The 23,300-nt window shown below is 37.2% G+C and overlaps 1 protein-coding gene across 10 annotated transcripts in view; it reads left to right on the top strand.

The window, feature by feature from the left end:
• The window catches only part of dab2ipb (DAB2 interacting protein b), a 179,479-nt gene that overhangs the window by 126,119 nt on the left and 30,060 nt on the right, over positions 1 to 23,300 (top strand). For 9 of the 10 annotated variants that reach the window (XM_048188492.1, XM_048188493.1, XM_048188491.1 and 6 more), the window contains 3 exons: positions 15,186 to 15,339; positions 16,103 to 16,201; positions 18,787 to 19,341. In XM_048188492.1, the coding sequence (XP_048044449.1) occupies positions 15,186 to 15,339; positions 16,103 to 16,201; positions 18,787 to 19,341 (808 nt within the window). Of the gene's footprint in view, positions 1 to 3,630; positions 3,856 to 15,185; positions 15,340 to 16,102; positions 16,202 to 18,786; positions 19,342 to 23,300 lie in introns of those variants that run through there. The other variant, XM_048188501.1, reaches the window with a different exon arrangement.

The following is a 23,300-nucleotide window of genomic DNA, read 5'->3' as shown; positions in this document are numbered from 1 at the left end:
AGGGAGCAATGACACTTCCTCTCTCAAGATCCATAAAGGTACTAAAAACATTTAAATCGATTCATGTGAGTACAGTGGTTCAATATTAATATTATAAAGCGACGAGAATATTTTTGGTGCACCAAAAAAAACAAAATAACGACTTATTTAGTGATGGCCGATTTCAAAACACTGATTCAGGAAGCATCGGATCATAAATGAATCAGTGTATCGAATCATGATTCAGATCGCGTGTCTAACTGCCAACGGCTGAAATCACGTGACTTTGGCGCTCCGAATAGCTGATTCGACACACTGATTCATTGTGCTCCGATGCTTCCTGAAGCAGTGTTTTGAAATCGGCCATCACTAAATAAGTCGTTATTTAGTTTTTTTTTGGCGCACAAAAATATTCTCGTCGCCTTATAATATTAATATTGAACCACTGTACTCACATGAACCGATTTAAATATGTTTTTAGTACCTTTATGGATCTTGAGAGAGGAAGTGTCATTGCTCCCTATGTAGGCCTCACGGAGCCATCGGATTTCAACTAAAATATCTTAATTTGTGTTCCGAAGATGAACGGAGGTCTTACGGGTGTGGAACAACTTTTTCTTTTTTGGAATTTTCAGTGTGAACAAACTACTTGCACTATTTATGCTTAAAAACATCATAGAATAGTGCATAAGTACGCAAATTGGGACGCACAGTATATCTTTACTGTTATTGCTATAGTTATCATCCTTGGTGTTAACAGGCCTTAATAGTCTGGTGGAACAAAACAAAAGTACAAATAATGCAATTTGGATGCCGGAAAAGTAGCCTGGACTATAGAGCATGTGCATTCGTTTTTGATATCGGAATCTAGATATTAAGATATTACATTGTTAATATTATACATTTATAATAGTATGCTATTAAATAAATATTTCATAATAAATTATTAAATATAATATTAAATTATATACAGTTACTTTATATACAATGTTATATACTGTTTTATAATATTATGTTACACAATTTGAATTGTATTCCATATGTTAGCATTTACACTAACATTTACATAGTATCTATCACTATTTACACTAGTAAAGGCGTGGTACAAAAAAAGGTGCAGATTCAGATTCAGAATAGTGCAACATCCTTTTGATCAATGCTGTAAATTCTAAATGGTGAAATGTTTCCTCGATTCTGACTGGATTTCACCGAACGGTAAATGTGACCTTACCTTTATTGTAAGGGAAAGGATAATCACACTCAAAAATCTCAGATCACTCACCGCCCCTCATATCTTCAATGCTAGTCTGTCTTTTCTTCATGCTGTAGTTCATCAGAGCATTCTGCTGTCAAACAACAGTGAATGAACAGAGACTGTGCACTTTGTGTCAGCTGATGGCCCTCACAAACCATGTATATCTATATACGGGCCTCTACAGAAGTCACTCTTCTGTCTTCATTCAAAAAAGCCAGATGGATGAAAAAAATCCACCTCTTTGTCATGTCTGTTCTCTCAATAATTCCTGTTCTTGTTGAAGGTCAGTGAGGACTTTATGCTTCATTCTCATCACATCCTGCTTCTTTCTCCTTCTCTTTCCATTTCTTTCTCTCTTGTTCCTTTTTATGTTTTCATGGGCATGAAAGAGCTTGTCTGGAATGTTTCCTTTCCAAGGTTGCATGTTTGTGCATGTTCTTTGTTTTCATCCATAGAAAAAGTGTTTCAGAGAAAAGTGTTTTAGAAAAGAAACAAATTGCTTTAGAGTGCAAAAATAGCCTTGTGTGATTTCACATGAATTTGACACTGCATGCAAACACGTTTACACACACTTGAATGAAAAAATAGTGACACTTTCATTTAAACATATTCAAACTACAGTCCTGTTGTATTATTTTAACTTAACATTAACATACAAATGTTAAAAGGAGACAGCTGTAATCAGATAAGTGATTCTTTATGTAGTTTTTCTAGATGTAAATGAGCTTCTAAGAGGATTTTCCAGTTTGTGTAGTTGTCCAAAGCATGAAGACCAGTATCATAGATTTATGTTCCATAATCGCTTTTAGCTTGGCAAGTCATTGAGCGTGTGTGTGTGTGTGTGTGTGTGTGTGTGTGTGTGTGTGTGTGTGTGTGTGTGTGTGTGTGTGTGTTTAAAACAAGGAAGTGGCCAGTCCAGAACAACCTTTAGTTAGCCTTTAACCAGATGCCCAGTAAACACCAAAGGCTCAACTGTTTGCTTGTGATAAGACAAAGGCGTGTGTGTTTGTGTGTGTGTGTGTGTGTGTGGTATTGCTTTATACAGACAGGATTTGTTCAGGCCAAGGCTAATTTGTTTGCCGTTTAGCACATTTAGCCCATTTCTCTTGAGAATGACTTGTCTTCCCTCAGTCTGTCATTGTGTTGCATTTTTCCCAGCATCCTTCACTCTCTGTTTTCCATTCTGGCACCAACTGCATCTTTATTTCCTTTTTATATGCATATGGAGAGGCTGGCATCCTCCGCCTATGTGTTTCTCTGCCATGATATAACTGTGAAATTGTCCATTTGGCCCGTGTGTTAATGTTAAATGCGAGGGCAGGAGATTGTGTATAAAGCGTTTGCGTGAAAGCTGAATCATATCCTCTTCCTTTCACTTATACACAAAATGAACTAAAAATGAAACGGTAGAGAGGTCGGTTTTTCACTACCTAGTCATTCAAAATCCTGATGGAAACGTTGGTCTGATGCAGGAGGGTTAAATGGGGTCTGCGGCGGTTCTGCAGAAGATCCGACAATTATTGTTTGATCTCAAAATAATTGTGAAAAATCCAAAGAACGCATTCAAGAGACATACAATTAATAATACTAAGTTAATTTAAGTTCATTTCAACCATGCAAAAAATAAATGTTTTACTGTCTATCTCACATTATAATGTACTGAGTAAAATTAATTAATAAATGGCGTGGCATCATGACAAAATATTTCAATATTTGCTCTGCTCTGTTTTCCACCAAGGGTTCCTTGGCCTGAAAAAGATTAGAGACCCTGGGGCTATTGTGTTAGTGCAAACTAAAACACCTGATAGTTATGAAACTAATATATTACTAGTATTAGTTGATCTGTGTGTAAGTGTGTGAGACCCCTTTATAGTGCACGTCTGGATGACCTTTTGACTCCCTCTAACGTTATTTTGTCTTGCGGTGCTTTCCCCCCCTCTTGTTTTGCATATTTTAGTCCTGATGTCATGTCCTTTTTTGCTAGGCACACAATAATAGATCAGAGAAAGTTTTGTGTCCTGGACCCTGCACCCTTCCTTTTACTTTCAATCACACATCTGTCTCTATAAAAAAAATAATAATAATAAAAAAAAAAAAAAACAGGTACTCATATAGAAGTACATTTGTTTTTAAGATTATTTTTCCTAAAGTGTTTTCTAGCTGATTACCGCATGTATAGATCATTATCACATGTAATTTGTGTGCATATTTATAGCTAATAAATCATACTGTAGCTAATTAATCAGCTACATCATTTGGGCTATAACAACTGAATGCTGTTAATGACCGATTTAATCTGAAAAATGTGTCTTATTAGAAACTACGGGCAATGAAAGAGTCATGGAAATGTTACGCTGGAAAGTTTAAAATGTTATGGAGTTTGATGTGGGAAAAGGAGCTCTATCTGTTTAAATGGGGCGTGTGAGTAAGGAGGTGTTATCAGTTATCCCATGGGAAGTTCCCTCTCCAGCACACAGAGCAGAAGCCAGAGATCCCGCAGAATTTTCCCTCTAAGGTCCATGAAGCGATGCGCGAATTCAGATCGGAATCAGAGAAATGCGCAGACGTAACAGTAGTGGCATAAGAACGGATTAGTAGAGCGGGGTTTCCTCGCATTCAGTGTAAGTGAACCTATCTATTCTTCATGCTTCGGATCTGAGCTTGTTTTAAACACTTGCTTCAGTTGACATTTAATACTGGTGTCCATTGTTTTCTGAAATGAAACATGCGAATGGTTTTGCAATGAAATTTATCAAATGGTTTTATAACCCATTTTAACAGCTGTATTTTTGTTTTCATATCCTTTGTTCACCTGGTTTTATATATATAAAAAATAAGAAACCCAATCTTTTAATGTGTAAAATGCCTTTTAAAGTGCATGTTAATGGATTACTAGGAAAACTGCTATATAAACTGTCTATATAAACTGCTTATGTTCAATAAAGAAAAATACTTTGAAACCAGGCTACAATATCTTCCTTATCAAGCTGTAATATTGCCGCTGTGATTTGCTGTAAAACAGGTGCGCATGTGCGTGCTTTCTTCGTGTGGTGAAGTGAACATGCGCCGTGTACACATGTACGTTACTTTTACTTTCATTGAGATGTACTGTACAGTACAACAAACAAACACTCAAATTTGTGCGTGTCATTCTATCTCTATTCAACTAAGAAAGCTTTTAAAAAACCTCAAACAAGTATTTTAGATTGCAAATATTGTAGAAATATTAAAGGTTGGGGGAACCAAATGTGATGAATCAATGAAAACCCTGTTGATGTTGAACCACTAATGTGAATATTGGGGTGGTTGCTCTGTCCTTGTTGTTTAGGGTCAGTGTTCAACTGTCTATTGATTGAACCGCTGCTCTCCCTTCATCACATGCACGTATGCAGTACAGAACAGATTTACTGCTTAGAGATTTATGAACTGACTAAATGACAGCTATAAACAGGATAGATTTATCGAATGTTCTTTTTTTCATCTTTGCTAAATGTGATGATTTCCAGTGATCATTATGGGCTGTTCTCTTTTTTGGGAACTAAAATTGTACCTGTCGGCTAGTTGCCATGGAAACACTCACCTTTTCGTAGTTGCGGTCCATTCGCCAAACCCAAGCAACGAAAGAGCCTATAGTACATTGATCTCTCTCTCCCTCTCTCTCTCTCTCTCTGTCTCTCCCTCTCTCTAAATGGGAACAGTGGTGACAGCAAAGCCTCAGGCTGCATGATTAATCATATACTGCATTAATTGACAGTGATTTTGGCCATAGCAGTATTCAATGATTAAAGGCTTTTTTTAATGTATTCAATGTCTTACGAAAGCTGCATCTAACCAGTTACTTCTGGTGCATCTTGCTTTTTTTGTGTCAACTGACATGGCTTATTGAACTGTGAATATGTTAAGTTTGTTACACTTGGATTTGTTTGGACATTGAGGTTTCATGGTTTGATAAAAAAATAAATTTGTTGGACAAAAAAATCCTCTCAATTTTATTAGAATAAATTTCAGATTTTATATTATTGCGTACACATTTTTTTTTTTTTTGTTAGAACTTTCAAAAATTGCGGTATATCCTACCACATACTAATTACTCACTTTAATGAATAATGCAACCATTATTTTTACATAGACAACCCTTATGCCCTTATCCCTGACCAACAACAGTTGTCAGTCTGTCAGCGGTGTTAACACTGTTATCAGTGACCTCACATAACCTATCTGTCTATCAGAGCAGAGAAATGTCTTCATAGTGAGTGTAGAGATGTGTACACGTGTGTCTATATGGTCCCATTTCAGTCTTCAGCCACCCTGTTAAATGTGTTTATGCGCTGGTGACCTTAACTTTTCATTTCTATGTGAGCTTCATACACCCACACTCCATGCATTTGAAAAGAGCCTGTGATGTGCTCTCTGAAAGGCTGAATTGTGTGTATCAAGCAGTGTGTCTAAGAGCTGTGATGGCCTGTGTGTTTGGGAGCATGTCCCTGCACATCTTCCTGTTTTTCTTTCTCCTCCCGTTTCTTTCATGTCCATGTTCAAGGTTGCTTTGATTTGTGAACTGTATTTTGTAGTAAGTGTTCTATCCTTGCTATAGGTCACTTTGGCAGTGCGATGAGTGCAGGGGATGAAGAGTTTATTGATGGATGGAAATGTGCTAAAGTTAATCTTTTCAGGGTTGTAGTAAATGTTATACATTTCCACATTCTGCATCCCTGAACATTTCAAATGTAAATTCACCATCATGCTTGCAATTAGAGATGGATCTTTAGTGGATTTTCTTACTATTTCTGACTTTAGTGGATCAACTGGGCTTTATAGTTGGATCAGCTTAGCTTCTGTTTTCAATGTCTACAGAATTAACCCTAAGGGTTCAACTGAGTTTTCCAAAAAATTAACTTTGCGCAACAGTAAAAGCCCACCCAGTTCATATTACCAGGGTGTCTGTGTGAAGAACTTGGGTTTGTTGCAAGAATACAGCCTGTTTCTGAAGATATAATCAAGGAGTACATACCAAACCTGAACCTATTGAACCTGCCACCATTTGTATTTAAACATAAAGATATTTACTAATATGTATGCACAGTATATCAATGCTATATTATCAGCCAATGTTAGAAATTGTTTTCATTGTATCAATTGAGATATTTTGATAATTATTCATACTTATTTCCCCTAATTTTACATTTAAATAATGTTTGTCGTCATCTAATGCTCTGGTTAACCTTCAAAAATGCTACATTCTACACTTTTTTTTTAAACAATTTTAATCTTTAGCAAATCCTAAAAAAATTAATATTCATTTTTCATACTTTATAATGCTGTGATGCCTACATGTACTATATAATTAGTTTGATATATTTTGACAAAATAGCATATCAATAATATCAGGGCATCAAATAAATGTCTTTGTTTAATGTACATGTGCAGTAGTGTGGAAAATACATAACATTTCATTGCAAGTTGTTTTGATTGACAATTTTATTGACAAAGTGTCTTTTAAAGTGCGAGTTGTTCAACTAGAATAAAATCTTTAAATTGATTTTATTTTTGTACCAGGCTTTTATGGTATGATTGATGGATAGATTTTTTTATTATTGATTTTGTTTCATTGTGTAGAACCATCAAGATGTTAAGTGGCTTGGCATCATAGACGGTCTCTAATTTGACAAATGTGACAAATCTAGTGTTCAGTCCATAGCAGGAGATCTAACATGACTGGTCAGAGTGGGAACTCTTTTCACACTCTCTCTGAGAAGATGACAGTGGATTGCCATCTTTTTGCCTCATGGGCTATAAATCTTTTGTCAAATTTAGAGAACAAGACAAGTGGCTCTCTCCTGGTTCTCCCTTTTCTAAAAAGCTACATATTGATTTTGAGTCTGGTATTGCTGAGTGACCTCATTGCATGTATTTGTTGTTTAGTCATGGGTTGCTTTGTTTCATTCTCTGACTTGGATTTAGATTTTAATCACATAGCCTGTCTGTCATCTGCTTACCCAGACAGAACAGTTCAGGAATACTGTCCACTGATGCATCATGGAGAAAATATGTTGTATTTAAAGGGATAGTTCACCCAAAAATGAAAATTTGATGTTTATCTGCTTACCCCCAGCGCATCCAAGATGTAGGTGTCTTTGTTTCTTCAGTACAACACAAATGATGATTTTTAACTCCAACCGCTGCCGTCTGTCAGTCAAATAATTGCAGTAGATGGGAACTTCATCTATAAGAGTAAATAAAGCTTGCTTAGACAAATCCAAATTAAATCCTGCGGCTCGTGACGACACATTAAAGACACAAAACGATCGGTTTGTGTGAGAAACTGAACAGTATTTATATCATTTTTTACCTCTAAAACACCACTATGTACAACTCCGTTCATGACTCCTTTAGTGATGTCTGATCGCGCTCTGACAACGGAAGTGATGTCTCGCGCATATACTTCAATGAGTGTCAGACATCACTGCCACTGTCAGAGCGCGATCAGACATCACTAAAGGAGTCATGAACGGAGTTGGACATAGTGGTGTATTAGAGGTAAAAAATGATATAAATACTGTTCGGTTTCTCACACAAACCGATCGTTTCGTGTCTTAGGACATCAATGTGTCGTCACGAGCCGCAGAGTTTAATTTGGATTTGTCTAAGCAAGCTTTATTTACTCTTATAGATGAAGTTCCCATCTACTGCCATTATACGACTGACAGACGGCAGCGGTTGGAGTTAAAAATCATAATTTGTGTTCTACTGAAGAAACAAAGTCACCTACATCTTGGATGCGCTGGGGGTAAGCAGATAAACATCAAATTTTCATTTTTGGGTGAACTGTCCCATTAATTGTGTTTAAATGCAGTGAGGAGTGAACGAATGAATGGCTCTTAAGAAACGGTTCGTTTTTTAGTTAATCAAACACACATACTGTATTATACAATCTGGCTTGTTGTGTTGTACCTAAGGCTTTTGAGACTCAAATCAGTGCGGTTACTAAATGAATGAAATGTTATTGTATTAGTGTTTGTTATTGTTATTTATTATATAGTTTAAGCCTATTTTGTGTTGAATTTATGCTGCTGTTACAAAAACTTGATTTTGTTAAATCTTTGTTTTCAGTACATATTCATTATATATTTTCAAATATTTATTTATTTATTCGTTTAGTTGCAGTCTGTGGCCCTGAGAGCGTAATCTTCTTTTCTTCTATCAGTTTCTCACTTGTATTAGTTCAAAAAATGTATTTATAGAGCATCTCTTTTTTTTTTTCTCTCCTTTCGCACTCTTATTTGCTGTCACAGAAATTAAAAGAGCCATTTGCAATGCGTCCTTATATTTATCTATCGCATCTTTTTCGTGTTTATTTTCAGACTGAAATGTCTTTGGTTTATTTCATTGATTTGTTCATTTTTATGAAGATTTGTTCCAGGAACAAAAAATGAAGATGTCTGAGTGGAAAAGAAGAACAGAAAATGAGGGATAGAGGGTGAAGTGTGACTTGTGTCTGGTGCAGTGTCTGAAATATTTACAAAGACAGAGATACAGAGCACTGTGAAGACAGGAAGTGTGTGCACAGGGGATGAATCCATTTGGGAAGAGGAGGATTCTGGGTAAATGTGATAAAAAAAAAAAAAAGTAAATGAAAGATAGAGTGAAAACATGGCAAAGTGTAATGAAAAGGATTCTTTTTCAAGGACAAACAGGTCAGTCGCTTCTTAGCAGAATTGATATGTGTGTTTCTCTGTTTGAGGTGATAAGTATGTTGGAGGTGAGCTGTTCACAGTTTTTGCGTTTTTGCCTCCCCACCTCGAAAACACACACACACACACACACGGTCCCTTTCATTGGTAGGAGATGTATAACATGAAAGAACTTGTAACACATGCCATTAAGCATGCAAACCACATCACTGAGCGCACTAACATCACACTAACAGGATAAAATACATTCTCTCTTTCACACACACACAGCGAACACAGTTAGAGCGAATATATTATCATTCATACGGTGTCGTTCATTGCCTCCAATGCTGACATTAACATTCATTCTGCTAGACTGATGTGACGGTTAACCTTCTAGAGACACACTCCGTGTGGAGTAGTGGGTGTGTTTCCATGTTTTGGTGTCCTACATCTATCTCCTTATTAGTTTCACTTGCCTTTAAATCAGATGTATTTCGACACATAGACACCCAAGGACGAGTAAACACACACACATTCCTCACAGGGTACACCTCGGCACGATCCTCTTGTCTGAACATGTCCTTTTCCTCTCTTAGGCTCACCTCTAACTCCCAGAATGCACTTCTCTCTGAGATCTGATTTGCCAGTGGCAATATTTAGATGATCCAGAATGTGCTCTTACATCATATTAGTTCTAATTATAAGGTGCTTGTCTTTGGGTGTCCTTAAAAAGCATTATTTATAAGATTTGATACGATTGTTCAAGAACTGAGGATAGCACTATTAATGTGGTTTTATGTAGTTTTTTATAAATAATACATAATACATGACATCCATGCGTGCAGACATGAATCTAACCAAACACAGAATTTGCTAAAACCTATATAACATCTTGCTGTTTTTAGGATAGATGCCGTATTTTAATTGGCATGAATAAAAATGAGACTGTGAGTCTCAAGTGTATATCAACATTTGCTCAACCAATGCTGTGTGACAATTTTTAATCCATAAACGAATGAATGAAAGAGGCTTTATTTTTGAAATTCTGTTTGGTACCACTAGTGCTGCAAAGTACACACTTTGGTTTTTTATATATTTTTTATGTGTTTAGAAAGGTACACAACATCACACTGTATCTATTTTCATTTTCATTTTGCATCAAATTAAATATGGCGTCTGTCTTGACTGGTCGGTAATATTAATTTGTCATTGAACAGACTATTCTGTAATCATTAATTTCTACTTGGAGCATTTGCATTGACCTTCATATTCATACTTCCATTAATTATTGTCTCATGTTACATAGAAAGTCCTGAATACATGATTTATTTTTATCTTCTTTGAGAAAAAGAAAGATCAGCACCAGACAAGCCCATGGAAAGTGCTGAACTGCTTTCTTTTTGTTTCTATGGCACTTGATCTCCTCCCAAACTTGCTGACCAAAAAAAAAGAGCTTCTGAGGAATTTTCACTCCTGATCCCTTTTTCTCTCAAGATACGGTCTTGAAGAGCTAATATTAAGTCCTACTCAAGAAAACTGTCTTTTTCATTTAGAAACCAGAAGAAGAATTTTAGGGGAACATTCTTTTGATGTTGAAAGTTTCATATCTACTAAGTGAATGACGATCCTTCAGATGTACCCCCAACACACAGTGCTTCTTTTCTTTTTTTTTTCTAACATCCTTTCGCTCAAGCTTGTTTTTGACAGCTATTCCCAGTACTTCCTGTCAGTGTCATCCAATCAATGTTTCCCGGTCAGGAAAACTGACATTGGTTTCTCCCCGTTCTGGAACTCAACCTGTCGTTTGGACTGCTAGTTTGATACTCTTTCTCTACAACGCCGCTTCAAGCTTGGATCAATCCCACAATCCCCTTTGCTCCAATTAAGTCCTCTGCTTTGTTTCACCTCAGCCAATCAGAAATAAACCAGTTTGTACACACACACACACACACACACACACGTTTTGCTCCCTGAAGCCTCAGTGGTTAAGAGACAAAGCTGGTCTCGGGAGTATAGTCTTACCTCTGAAGATCTTTGTGGAGGAGAGAGAGAAAGAAAGAGAGTGGAAGAAACAAGGAAATAAAAATAAAGGAGAGGGGCAAGGGAGGTAAAGAAAGGGTTCATCGTAATGGAGAATTGTAAATAATTTATGAGAAACACACAGCGACAAACAGTTGATGATGATTGTTTATGGAAAGATATGTGGGCCGCTTCCTATCAGGTTTATTTATTTACCTGTGTAGGGGAAATATGGGTTTCTGTCGAGAGATTTACATCTGCCATCAGCATCACCTTTGTGAAGAGATCATACATTACATTTGTGTGTTAGTTAATAGTCACTGAACTGATTGAAAAGGATAGTTCACTCAAAAATGAAAATTCACCCTCATGTCATTCTAATACTATATTATTTTTTCTTATCATTGGAACAGAAAATGAGATGTTAAGCAGTTTGTCCAAGCTGCTCTTTTTTTCATACAGAAGAAGTATGGAGAGCATGCCAGTTTTTCCTGCATGCAGCAATGTAGAAGAGTGAGTTGTGATGTCCCATTCACAATCAAGTGATTCTTATGAACTGGATATTTTTAATGAGTCACGAAAACATGAAACAGCCTTGAACTCACTCGTTATCTATTTGAATCAGAGTCATTTAACAACAATGTGTAACTTACACACATTACAGTGTGTAAATTATATTTATACAACAACTACAGTATGTAAATACTATATTTAAATAATATAATTATATAATAAAGTGTATTATAAAAAATGTATACTATAATCTAAAAAAGCCTTCAAGTTTTATACAAAAAACTATTCAACAGCAACTCCAGTCGCAACAAATTTATGCTAAATACAACCAGAAAACCATCCGTTGTATATATAAATTCGGTTTAGTCTGAATTCTAAAACCTTGCTGAACTTACTATGCTAAGCCTTCATCACGGCCAGATTCACAGCAACCCAATTTTTAGGGGGTGTGCCGCACAACAACATGGGGGTGTGTAAATAATGACAGAATTTTCATTTTTGTGTGAAGTATTCCTTGGAGATCAGAAGATGAAGAGCGTTCTGTGCATCTCTCTCCAGCTGACATGAAGGGATGAGTAGTGGAACTGTTCCCAGATCAGATCTGCCTTGTAGCAAGCACTAATTAACGTCAGTTCAGACCAACACAGGCTTCATCTTAAATGAGATCTCCCACTCTAATTACAGTTGTAAACATGTTGGATTTTCCAATGATATGCTTTCTGTCTCCCATCACTGTTTATTATGGATGCGGAACGTGTTGAATTGATGTGACACGAATGGTAGTGGCATTTTAAATGGCTTTATCCTTCACACCTGCATACAAGCATTCACAACTCTATGATCTGGTATATTATTTTCTGACTTTTGTCTTCATGCCTTAACAGGTATTGAGAAGTATGGCAGAGATTTTCTAAACTCTATTTTAGATTATTAGGAGATAATTAGCTGTTTGAAGAAGGCACTAATTATCTTGTCAGAGCACTAATCAGTTTCTGTGAGTGTTAACGTTAACCGACAGCTCACTTAATGACACCTGTAGTGATCAAAGCACATACAGTAAACTCTTTGCTCAAACAACACATGCTGAACAGCCAGCCTGTGTTCATTCATATGCCTTAATGGTTAATTAATGCCTTTATGCATTATATATGTTCTATATTATGCAGAGCATATTTAAGGACTCAACATAGATTTATTTTATTTTTTATCTTATTTTTGCTGGCTTAGTCATTTATTTAGATTTGTATTCACTCTGAAAAAATTTCATTTCCTCTCAAAAGAAAGTTATTATTGTAAATATAAGGATTTGGTCTATATGAGCACAAAATTGATATTCTGAGTTTTGATTTGAAGTCACTTCACTTCCTCTTACCTCGGGGCACCAGTCAAGAAATTTTGCCTTTAAAAGTAAAATAACGATCAAAGAGAGTTTGTCATCTAACCAATCTGAAGGATTTGTGGGATATCATTAACTTGTAGAGCTCTTCTGCATTATTAACACAAATAAGGCACAAGAGTAATAAAATTAATGTTATCACCAAGAAGATAAACAAGAAATTGACCAAGAACAGTGTCTTGAAGTGTGGTAACCATAGTATAAGCGGAATAATTGACTCCGGGCGGTTGAATTCTTAGAAAATAATGCACACCTGACGCGAAGCAGATTGCATTATTTTCTAAGAATTCAACGGCCCGGAGTCAATTATTCCACTTATACTATGGTTACCACACTTCAAGACACTGTTCTGATGTTGTATTTCAAGACATTTGTTGGGTTTCTGTCCTTAAAACACTCTTGTGTGTGGGACTAATTTCTTACGCATCTCATCCCAAGCCTCAGATGCTGATTCCGAAACATCATTTCAGAACTAGTAACAGAGGCTTGAGCCTTGATAGCAGACTAATACAGTTGGTACAGTTATTAACATGGTTGAGAAAATAGGCTTGTGAAGTGATATGGAACTGCAGTGCAGTCAAGACCTGCTAGAACTACTTTAGCCGTGCGTTTCCATGAAAATAATTGCACACCTTTGAACGTTGGTCAACCAATCAGATTCAGTTATATTACCTCTAATGTAAATTATAAATACAACAATGCCAAGGTCTCTGGAAAGAGTTTTGGCAAAGTGATATTTACGTAGTACATGGTCGAGTGAGCAGTCAGATGACAATGACTTCTTCCACTGGTTGTGCTGGGTGACAACGTAGTGGAAAAAGTAGCTGCAATCCGTTTCAATAGCCTTGAACATGAAGCTCTGTTGGATGCTGATCTCCTAGAGCGCTAAAAAGGGTCCTAAAATCTGGAACAGGCAGATGAGGCCCTGAAGTAGGTGCAGAAGGTCCTTTACAATCTGGAACACGCAGACGAAAGTACCTTGAAGTGAAGGTTTGGTCTCCTGAGCTTAACCTTGTTGTAAATGTGACTGTATGTCTTCTGCCTCTGGGCCAGACACTCAGAACTTGGTCAATTTGCTTTTATCTCTCTGGAATGGAGACTCGAGATGTGTTGTAATTGTTACTGTCTCACTGGACGAAGACTCTGAACATAGCGTTTGTTAATGTTTCTTTCTTCACAGACTGGAGGCTCAGAACGTGGTCTTATCTGTTGCTTCCTCACAAGCTGTCGACTCAGAGCGTGGAACCTGTTTCTGTCTCACCTTTGCAAGCTGGAGACACAGGACAGCGTATCTGTTAGTGTCTCACCAGATGGGAGACTCAGAACCTGAATGTATCTGTTGCTGCCTTCCCTGTTCCTGGTCCGGAACAGGGAAGGCAGCAACAGAGCATCGGTGTATCTATTAATGTCTTACTGGATGATCCGGAGACTCAGAACAAGGAGTGTCTGTTGAATTGGTACATTTATCCCTTTCCGATGAGGAGGAGATTGCAATTTAGCGCTTCTCAATTCCAGTGATGTGATTGGATGCTAGCATCAGAGGGGACACACACAGTGTGGCTCACCCTTCTTTCCCATGTGGAACTCATTTGCATAAAGAAAACAGAAGTCTTTAAATTGTCTTTAAAGTTTTACCAATGCATGTCTCACTTTCCAAACCACTTGTGTCCAGAATACTGGCAATGTTCTAAACAAATAGAGTCCAAACAAGATGGGAAAAGGCTGAACTGGCATACATTCATTTTGTACACTAACAGCTGAACTTATGTAAGATGTTGCACTACAAATAGCTGTCACTGAGAATACCTATTTCTCTGAAGAAGTATGAAATGGATATGCGTAGTATACATCAGATTTAAGATTTCCAAACAAAGTTATGAATGGATTTGGATGGATCATTGTGACAGGTGTCTGTCAGTTGTCCTAGCATCCTTATCTGATGGTGATGGACATTTGTTTGTGCTAGTCCACCAAGATCCAATCAAAATGTAGCAAAGCTTTCCCCACTATTGTAATTTTGATAGTTAAAAAAAACATAAAATTCTCTATATTATTGCTATCTTCTCACTTTGGAGACTTAAACTATGTTGTGAGACTCAAACATCTATTATTCTTTCACCCTCGAATCTGCTTTGTCCTGTATGTCTTTTTAAGGGTGTCTCCAGACTGTGTTGTCTCATTACACCTGCAGTGTAGGCAGTAATAACACTAGTTTTGAAGTTGTCATAAACCCATTAAATTATCTGTCTTATTTTCAAGATAAACAGTTATGTGTTTATTGAAAAGCTTAAGGGTGTGTGTACGAGAAAGACACTTGTGTCACACTGTTTGGTGTGTGTTTCTGTCTCAGGTCTCATCTGATGCCCAGGCTGAAGGAGTCGCGCTCTCACGAGTCTTTGCTCAGTCCCAGCAGTGCAGTAGAAGCTCTGGACCTCAGCATGGAGGAGGAGGTCCTCATTAAACCAGTGCACAGCTCCATCCTCGGCCAGGATTACTGCTTCGAGGTATAGATGTCTCTTTCACTCGCTGTACATTATATACATAAGCAAATTCAATGAACTGATCTCTCTCGACCCTTGGTATGCTCATTTAAATTCAACATTACAGTATAACGTCATTCATAAGACAATGTTTTCTAACCAGGCAAGTTTCCAGTGAAAAAGTAATCTTGGACTGGGTAAAAATTTTGATTTCTGATTAATCGTAATTTTAATTGAATGGTCCCAGTATCGATTTTAAAATACTAGTGTATTTTTAATGAATAATATGAATTTTAGTAGAGAACGAATTTCCCTTACCATGTAAGGAAAATGGATATTATAACTGAAATATAATCAGAATCAGAATTTAATCAAAACCAGAATAGAATCCAATCAAGAGCTTGTGAATCAGAACTTAATCAAACCATCAAATCTATATTGATCAGATTTGAGTCGGATCAGGAAATCTGTATCAATCAAAATTTATTTAATTTTGGTTCAATTTGATTTAATTCACAAGCTTTCTATTTGACATAGATCGTGATGGCTGTTCAGAACTTTGTGTGAATGTCTATATCCAGCTTTCTGAACTCTGTTTTTAAGTGCTGCATTTGTGCCCAGTCTGTCTGTCAGTAAATGTAGTTTTACATTTTGTTTCTTTTCAGTAGCATCTTTTCACATGACATTAAAACATGGCACAGGTTTGCTTTTGATGTAAGCAAGCCGAAAGCCATGAGATTCCCGCAGTAGGCTGACAGTTATCGCCCTTTTTTTTTTTTTTTTCCAGGTGAGCACCTCCACAGGTAGTAAGTGCTTTTCTTGTCGTTCAGCTGCAGAGAGAGACAAATGGATGGAGAATCTGCGACGAGCCATCCACCCTAATAAGGTAAACTTGCATAACTGCAAAGGTACTAAAATCATACCTGACATAGATTCAGAACAGAAGAAATGCAACTCAATGCAAAATATGAAGAGAGATCAAATATTGTTTCTATGTCTGTAAAAGTGATGAAATTCAGGGCCGTTTCTTTCTCTCTCTCTTTGATATAAGCACATGAGACACAGGAGAGAAACTGCAAAACATATGGCTGCTTTGAGCACAACAAGAAAAAAACCTCCTCATTCGACAGCTCATTTCACCAATCAATAAATTAAGCAAATTAATGATTAATTAGATTGGGGGGAAAAATTCAAGCACAATCTTCAAGTTATATTTGCCTTCTTCACAGCTTACCTGGGGATGTGTTTAATGTCTCCCCATCGTTCAGTCTTACATTTTAATTACTCAGTGGGTTTCTGAGGTGAACACCAGAGCCCAGCTTTAGAGAGCTTTGCAGTGAACAGATGATTCTTTCAGACAGATGTTGATGCTGTAGTAGTGTGGAGATGATCATAGCTCAGGCATTAGCTGCTGCGGCAGAGGCGCATTTCTGTCTGCCTAATTAGTTCATTATCTGTGATGAGGGCGCACAATGGAGCACCTCAATACTGAGATGCGAAATCAATTGCCTTAGTGGGTGTTTATTTGTGTGGGAATATCCATGAGCACTCGAGCCCTAGACAATGCCCAGTGCCCTCAGTACAGTCAACTGCTGTTATAGAGCAATTCATCAGTCAAGTCTTAAAGGGATAGTTCACTCAAAAATGGAGATTGTGTCATTATGTTCTCAGCTTCATGCTGTTTGCGCATTTTGAAGAATTGTTATTCAGCCAAGGGCTGCACGATTAATCGAAATAAAACTGAAAACTGTGATGTGGCTTTGTGTGATTATAAAATCGCAAAGGCTACAATTTAATTAAAGGCACACTATGTAAATTTTCGCCACTAGAGGCTGCTTATTCAAAACAAAGGCGTAGTTTAATGACGCCTTGATTGTGCAGAATCATGGGATGTGTTGTCTTCACATCTATAGCCGGTGGAAAAGAATCAGGATGGGGCTCGGGCAGAAATCATGGTCATGGTTGAGATTATTATTAGATTATTAGAGAGGAACTTTTATTATGCCGCAGTCAATGCTTCTGCTACTTCCGGTCAAGCGTATGTGGGGTAAAGCAGCGCTGTTTTATCATATTATATAAATTTGTGCGTTGGAAGTTATTATAGTGCTAACATATATATATATATATATATATATATATATATATATATATATATATATATATATATATATATATATATATATATATATACAGTCAAACCAAAATTTATTCAGACACCTTGAACATTTTATTCATTAATACAGTTTATTCACTATAGTTTACAAAAAATGGTAATAAAATATGACAAGATCTCAGAGTTAAACTGTGTCAGAAAAAATCTTAATTATGTCAGATAACACTTAAGCAAACCATGGTCAGGCCAAAGTGTCTGAATAATTTTTGGTTCAAACTTTTTATCAATTTATGGTAGTCCACTGTATGAAGAATTTTTGGGTATAATATGCCACAGTTAACTTTGTTTTGCTATCCTCACATAAATGAACTATAGTGTCCTGCACCCAGTAGTAAATATTTATCAATATTCTGAAGCCAAACAAAAGATTTGTATGGTGGACGGACTTAAATTGGAGTTATTTTGTGTGAACTAAGCCCTGTTTGCACTGACAGCAACTTTCAACTCATTCATTTTGAGGGTTGTGATTTCAAATTTAAATTTACAACACTAATCAGCTATAGACTGCAGCCCACCAGATTTATACTTTTTAAATTACAGAAACCTAGAAAGAAACAGGGAAAAAAATCTCCACAGAAAAGGATAAATGAAGTGTTTAGGAGGAGGCTAAATTGCCCAAATAGCATTACAATTTCCATCAGTGTCTCTATCAGCATAATGTTTATAGATATAAATGCTTCTGCATGACAGCACTAATTGTGGGTGGGACGCTGTACAAAAGCTAGAGGGTGAGGGACAAGAATTACTGTATGCCGCTGGGCTTTAGTCTCTTCAGTTTAGTGATTCACGATGGTCTGTGGCCTCAGAAATAACTGTGACATTTAGTTTTATTCTGATCTCGTCCTCCATTGCCTCCTAAGTTATAAGAGGATGGAGGGATATCTATAAATTAACCTCTATTATATTACAACAAAAGCTTAACCTTATACAGCATGATGCAGGTCAACTTTATAGTCGTCCCTCGTATATTAAACCACATGACTTCACACTGGAAAGACTATTCTATTAAAAAGGCCAGTGAATGACATTAACTGCTGAATGATGTCACACAGTATTTACAGCACCATCCTGCTATCTATATGGGAAGGACATGAAGTGATCTAAAATAAAGGGCCTTTTAATTCCTAGCCAAGGGTGTGTGATCTGAAGCAGAGGGTATTTAATCACTGAGCCGAAAAGCACGTCATCTCTAAATCACTGACCCTGTTAGATGCCACACTGATGCGGTAATAATCCGCTACAGCCGTGACATGGCAGCCTAACAGTCCGCTGACCTCACAATACCCTTCTGTCTCTAGGACAACAGTCGGCGGGTTGAGAATACGCTGCGGCTGTGGATCATCGAAGCAAAAGACCTTCCGGCCAAGAAAAAGTACTTCTGCGAGCTTTGCCTGGACGACGGCCTCTATGCCCGTACGACCTGCAAGCTGAAGACGGATAATGTCTTCTGGGGTGAACACTTTGAGTTCAACAACCTACCTGCGGTCCAGAACATCACCGTCCATCTATATAGAGACTCTGACAAGAAGAAGAAAAAGGACAAGAACAACTACGTGGGGCTGGTGAGCATTCCAGTGGTGACTGTCACAAGCAGGCAGCTGGTCGAGAAATGGTACCCGGTTAGCCAACCCAATCCAGGTAAAGGGAAAACAGCTGGTCCCATGGTCCGCATCAAGGCCCGGTACCAAAGCATGAACATCCTGCCCATGGAGCTCTACAAAGAGTTTGCAGAGTACACCACCAACAACTACATGCTGCTCTGCTCTGTGCTGGAGCCGGTCATCAGCGTCAAGAACAAAGAGGAGATGGCCTGCGCTCTGGTGCACATCCTGCAGAGCACCGGGAAAGCAAAGGTAATGTGAAAGGCTAATACGTTTTGTCATTTAGCTAAGGGGTTTTCGACCTGTGGTCCAGGAGAGGGTCTGTGAAAAAGCTTAATAAAAAATATCTAAAAGATCATCAGTTTTACATGTTGCTAGAAGACACAATTCCAGGGTTCAAACTACAACCTTTTGGTTTCATCTCTAGATGTTTAACCATCACAGACTGAAATACATGAGCAAAAACAGTTACATTGTTAAACTGTAGCTGTTTTTTATTATTATTTTAATATATTTTAAAAGTAAATGAAACGTATTAGTTTTAATTAAAGTATAAAGTATACTTTTGAAATAAAAGTAGTATTTTTTTAGGAAAAGAATCTCAAAACTGACCCCCCAAACTTTAAAAAGGCCTGGACACACCAAGCCGATGGTCAGCCGTCGGGCAATGTCGGGCCGTTTTTCAGCATCAGTCGGCTTACTTTTTTCCGTGTGTTCTGCACTGTTGGCTCTAGTCTGGGTTTTTTGGGGGATTCAGCATGTTGAATCAGCATCGTAAGTCGGTGAAAGAGAGAACTCTGGCTGTTCAGCTTGGCGATCAAGTCAGTGCACGAGAATAAAAATGAAAGTGATGAAAGCTTGCAAAGAAGTCAAGACGGTACAGACAGAAGGCTGTTTTAATTTTATGTCATCTTACCTGAGCATTCCGCTGCTCGAATATTTTCATAATAGCATGAGCCGACTGAAATGAGGAAATTGATCAGAGTGATTGATATCCAAAATGCTAAGCAAGCGCTGCTTTGTTTACGGTTTGTATTTCTGCAGTCCTAGTTTTGTTTTCCCTATTTGAATGATGAAAATAGACTATTGATACCTGTTGATATAGACAGATATTTACGCAGGCGCAGAACACATGTGCTAGTTGACAGTCACCTTTAGTCCTTTTGGTGTGTTCAAGCACAGCATTTTAGCCGAGACGGAGCCGACAAGAGGCGACAACACAGTCAGATTTCGTCGCCACTATTTTTTGACTTCGGTTTGGTGTCTCCTGGGCTTAAACAGCAGTATGATTCTTTATAAATCTTGACATTATTTTGTGGTTCAGAGTAGATTTGTTTTAATGTATATTTTGTAATTTATTAATTAATACTTAGAATCATTTTCAGATTATTGTGAATAATTTAAACATTAATTTATAAATGATAAAACATTATGGCCTAGTTTCACAGACAGGGTTTAGATTAAGCCAGGATTAGGCCTTAGTTCAGTTAGGACATTTAAGTAGCTTTTATAAACATGCTTTAGAAAAGAAAAAAAAAAAACATTACTGGTGTGCATCTTCAGACAAAACAATGCCAGTTACATATTTTAAGATATGTCAGTGCAAGTTGCTTTCGGTTAAAACAGTTCAAACATGCATTTTAGTCTGGGACTAGATTTAAGCCTTTTCTGTGAAACTGGGGGTATATGTTTATAATTTGTGAATTTATATTTAAATTAATTATTTTATATTTAAATTAATTATTTATGTGACCATGTACTTACTTTTTGTAACTATTACAAACCAATTTTTGCCTCTTCCCTGACCCTTGTGTGGTTTCCCTGTGCATTTTGCTTTTTCACTGATGCTCTTATTGAACTTCAGAGGTCACGGTGACTCAAACGCAATCCAATTCCAGTTTATCTCTGCTGTAGTGTCCCGCTGTTATTCCTTGCTGTTTGGGTTAACAAAGGGATACTACATTAAAGAGATTGCATGTAGTTTGTATTGGCTACATCTGTGAATCTTTGTATTTATGTGCATCGGATTTCTCATGCTGAGAGGTATTTCGGAGGGATTATCTCCCCCTGGTTCTCATAGCCTTTCGCAGGATCCAAAAAGCAAAATAGCAAATCTTCCCATTATACCATAAGGGAGGGATTAATATGGCTATACTTATCTGTATTGGCTGCTTTTTAGTTCTGGCCCTGATTGGCAGATCCAGGGTTGTTGTAGATGGTATGTTTGCAGTGACTCACAGGATGATATAAACACAAAGGCAGAATGACCTTAGATGGAGGTGGATAAGCCTCTAGTATATGTATGGCATTTAGTGAAGAGCTTGTTTAGACTGCACTAATGTCACTCAATGTTTGAGGAAGAACAGGACAGACAAAAGACTTTTTTAGATATAAAGTTGAGTTTTTCTTTTCTAAATATTCTCATCATAACCTGTGTGTGGAGTCTAATTAGACAAACTAAGCATGAAACAAGATTTTCAGACAGTGAAATGTTTTTAATCAGGGTCCAGGCATGAGGGTCATTTCAATGGGCAGCTCTCGGGAAGCTGATTTATTGCTGCCTTACAGTCCAGTGTTTTTAATCCAACATCTTGCAGTCACCCGTCAAGTAGTTGTCCTGGTGCCATTACCTTTAGCCGTGGAGAATGAAGTGAAATGAAGCGTGAAAAAGGTTTTTTACTATAGAGGTGGTCTTCTCTGTGGCTATATTCATTTTAGGTGTCAGTGCAAATCTTAAGTTAATTGTTACATATATAAGCTATTCAGCTTTAGCAGAGGTTAGAAGTTTTTGTTGGGTTCATTTCAGCAGCACAGTCATCTTAGAAACATCAAATCTGTCGGTGAGTTTTTTGTGAAGAGTTTAGAGACATTTAGATTGTCCTTTGTTAGTTTTTTTTTTTTTTTTTCCTTCAGACTACAAAATCACTTTCGAGTAATAAAAACATGCAAAATTAAGGGGCCAAAGGGTTTTTTAAGCTGGTAAATTATGAATTGAAAATGTTTTAGATTGCACACTCAGACTCTTATAGGGATGTAACGATACCCTCATGTCACTATTCGATACATATCATGATACTGAACTCACGATACAATATTATTGTGATACTTCAAAACATATGGTAAAAGGTTGACAAAAAATGAACTGTTGATTAAAATGCTAAATTTGGTATTACATTGGGGGTGGAAATGAATAGGCTTGGACTTGGTTCTGGTAACCCAATGTACAGGACAATGGTGACACCAGAATAAAAATATTCATGATCCTGAAGCTGAAAATACATTAAAATATGAATATGTTTGCACTCTGCCATTGAGTAGATATATTTAAAATAATGTAGGCCACTTTTTACTGGTAACACAAGACATTTGCTATTATCTGGACCCACAAATATTCCCCCATTGCAAAATAAAATAAAATAAAAATTTTATTGTGAATATTAATTTAATATTTTTTGGCGCTCTACTGTAAAATATTCTTCTAGAGATGGCAATATCTGCTAGATAGGCTGTTGCTCTTGTTTAGCATAAAACTTGTTTCGCAATGATACAAAAATGTCCCATTGGTGAGCAAATAGCTCATTTCAGTCAGTTGTTTTCAGTGAATTTGTCAAAATGGTTCACAAATGGGTCTGAATGATTCATTAATCATTTGTTCTCAATCAGAAGGATTTTGTTAAGTAATTTTATCCAGTAATTACAAGTGACTGGGCAGTTCTTGGAAATAACAAGGAAACTAAATGGTCAGTTTAGAACTGATCATATCAGTGATGCTGTCCTTTGTTAATATTTTCATGCTGACTGAACACAGTGTCATTAGAGATGGTCACTGGTCCACGAATGACTGACTGATCTGCATCATTATCCTGTGAGTGCTGACTCTGAGATTGGCTGCTCTTTCCATGTCATTGTTAAAAGTCATTAGTGTCTTTTACTGGTCAGTTGCACTTCACTTCTTTAAGTACTGGATAAGAAGTGTCTGCTGTTACTAAACCAACTAGCGTTCACAGAGGGTCATCATAAACAGTGAGTTGCGTCACTCATATCCTATCCTGCCCTCGTCCGCTGTCCCCCTGGGTCCCGCGGGGGGGAATCAGGCCTGTTAGTCTGATGCTGTTAATTACTGCTCCTTAATTACTCTGCTTCTCAAATATGCCCTGAGGGATATGGGCCGTAAAAACTGTAACACCGATGGAATCATCCAAGCTGTCCAA

Source organism: Megalobrama amblycephala, linkage group LG4, assembly GCF_018812025.1.
Source record: "Megalobrama amblycephala isolate DHTTF-2021 linkage group LG4, ASM1881202v1, whole genome shotgun sequence".
Classification (NCBI taxonomy): domain Eukaryota; kingdom Metazoa; phylum Chordata; class Actinopteri; order Cypriniformes; family Xenocyprididae; genus Megalobrama; species Megalobrama amblycephala.
This window is presented reverse-complemented; position numbering and strand designations above follow the sequence as displayed.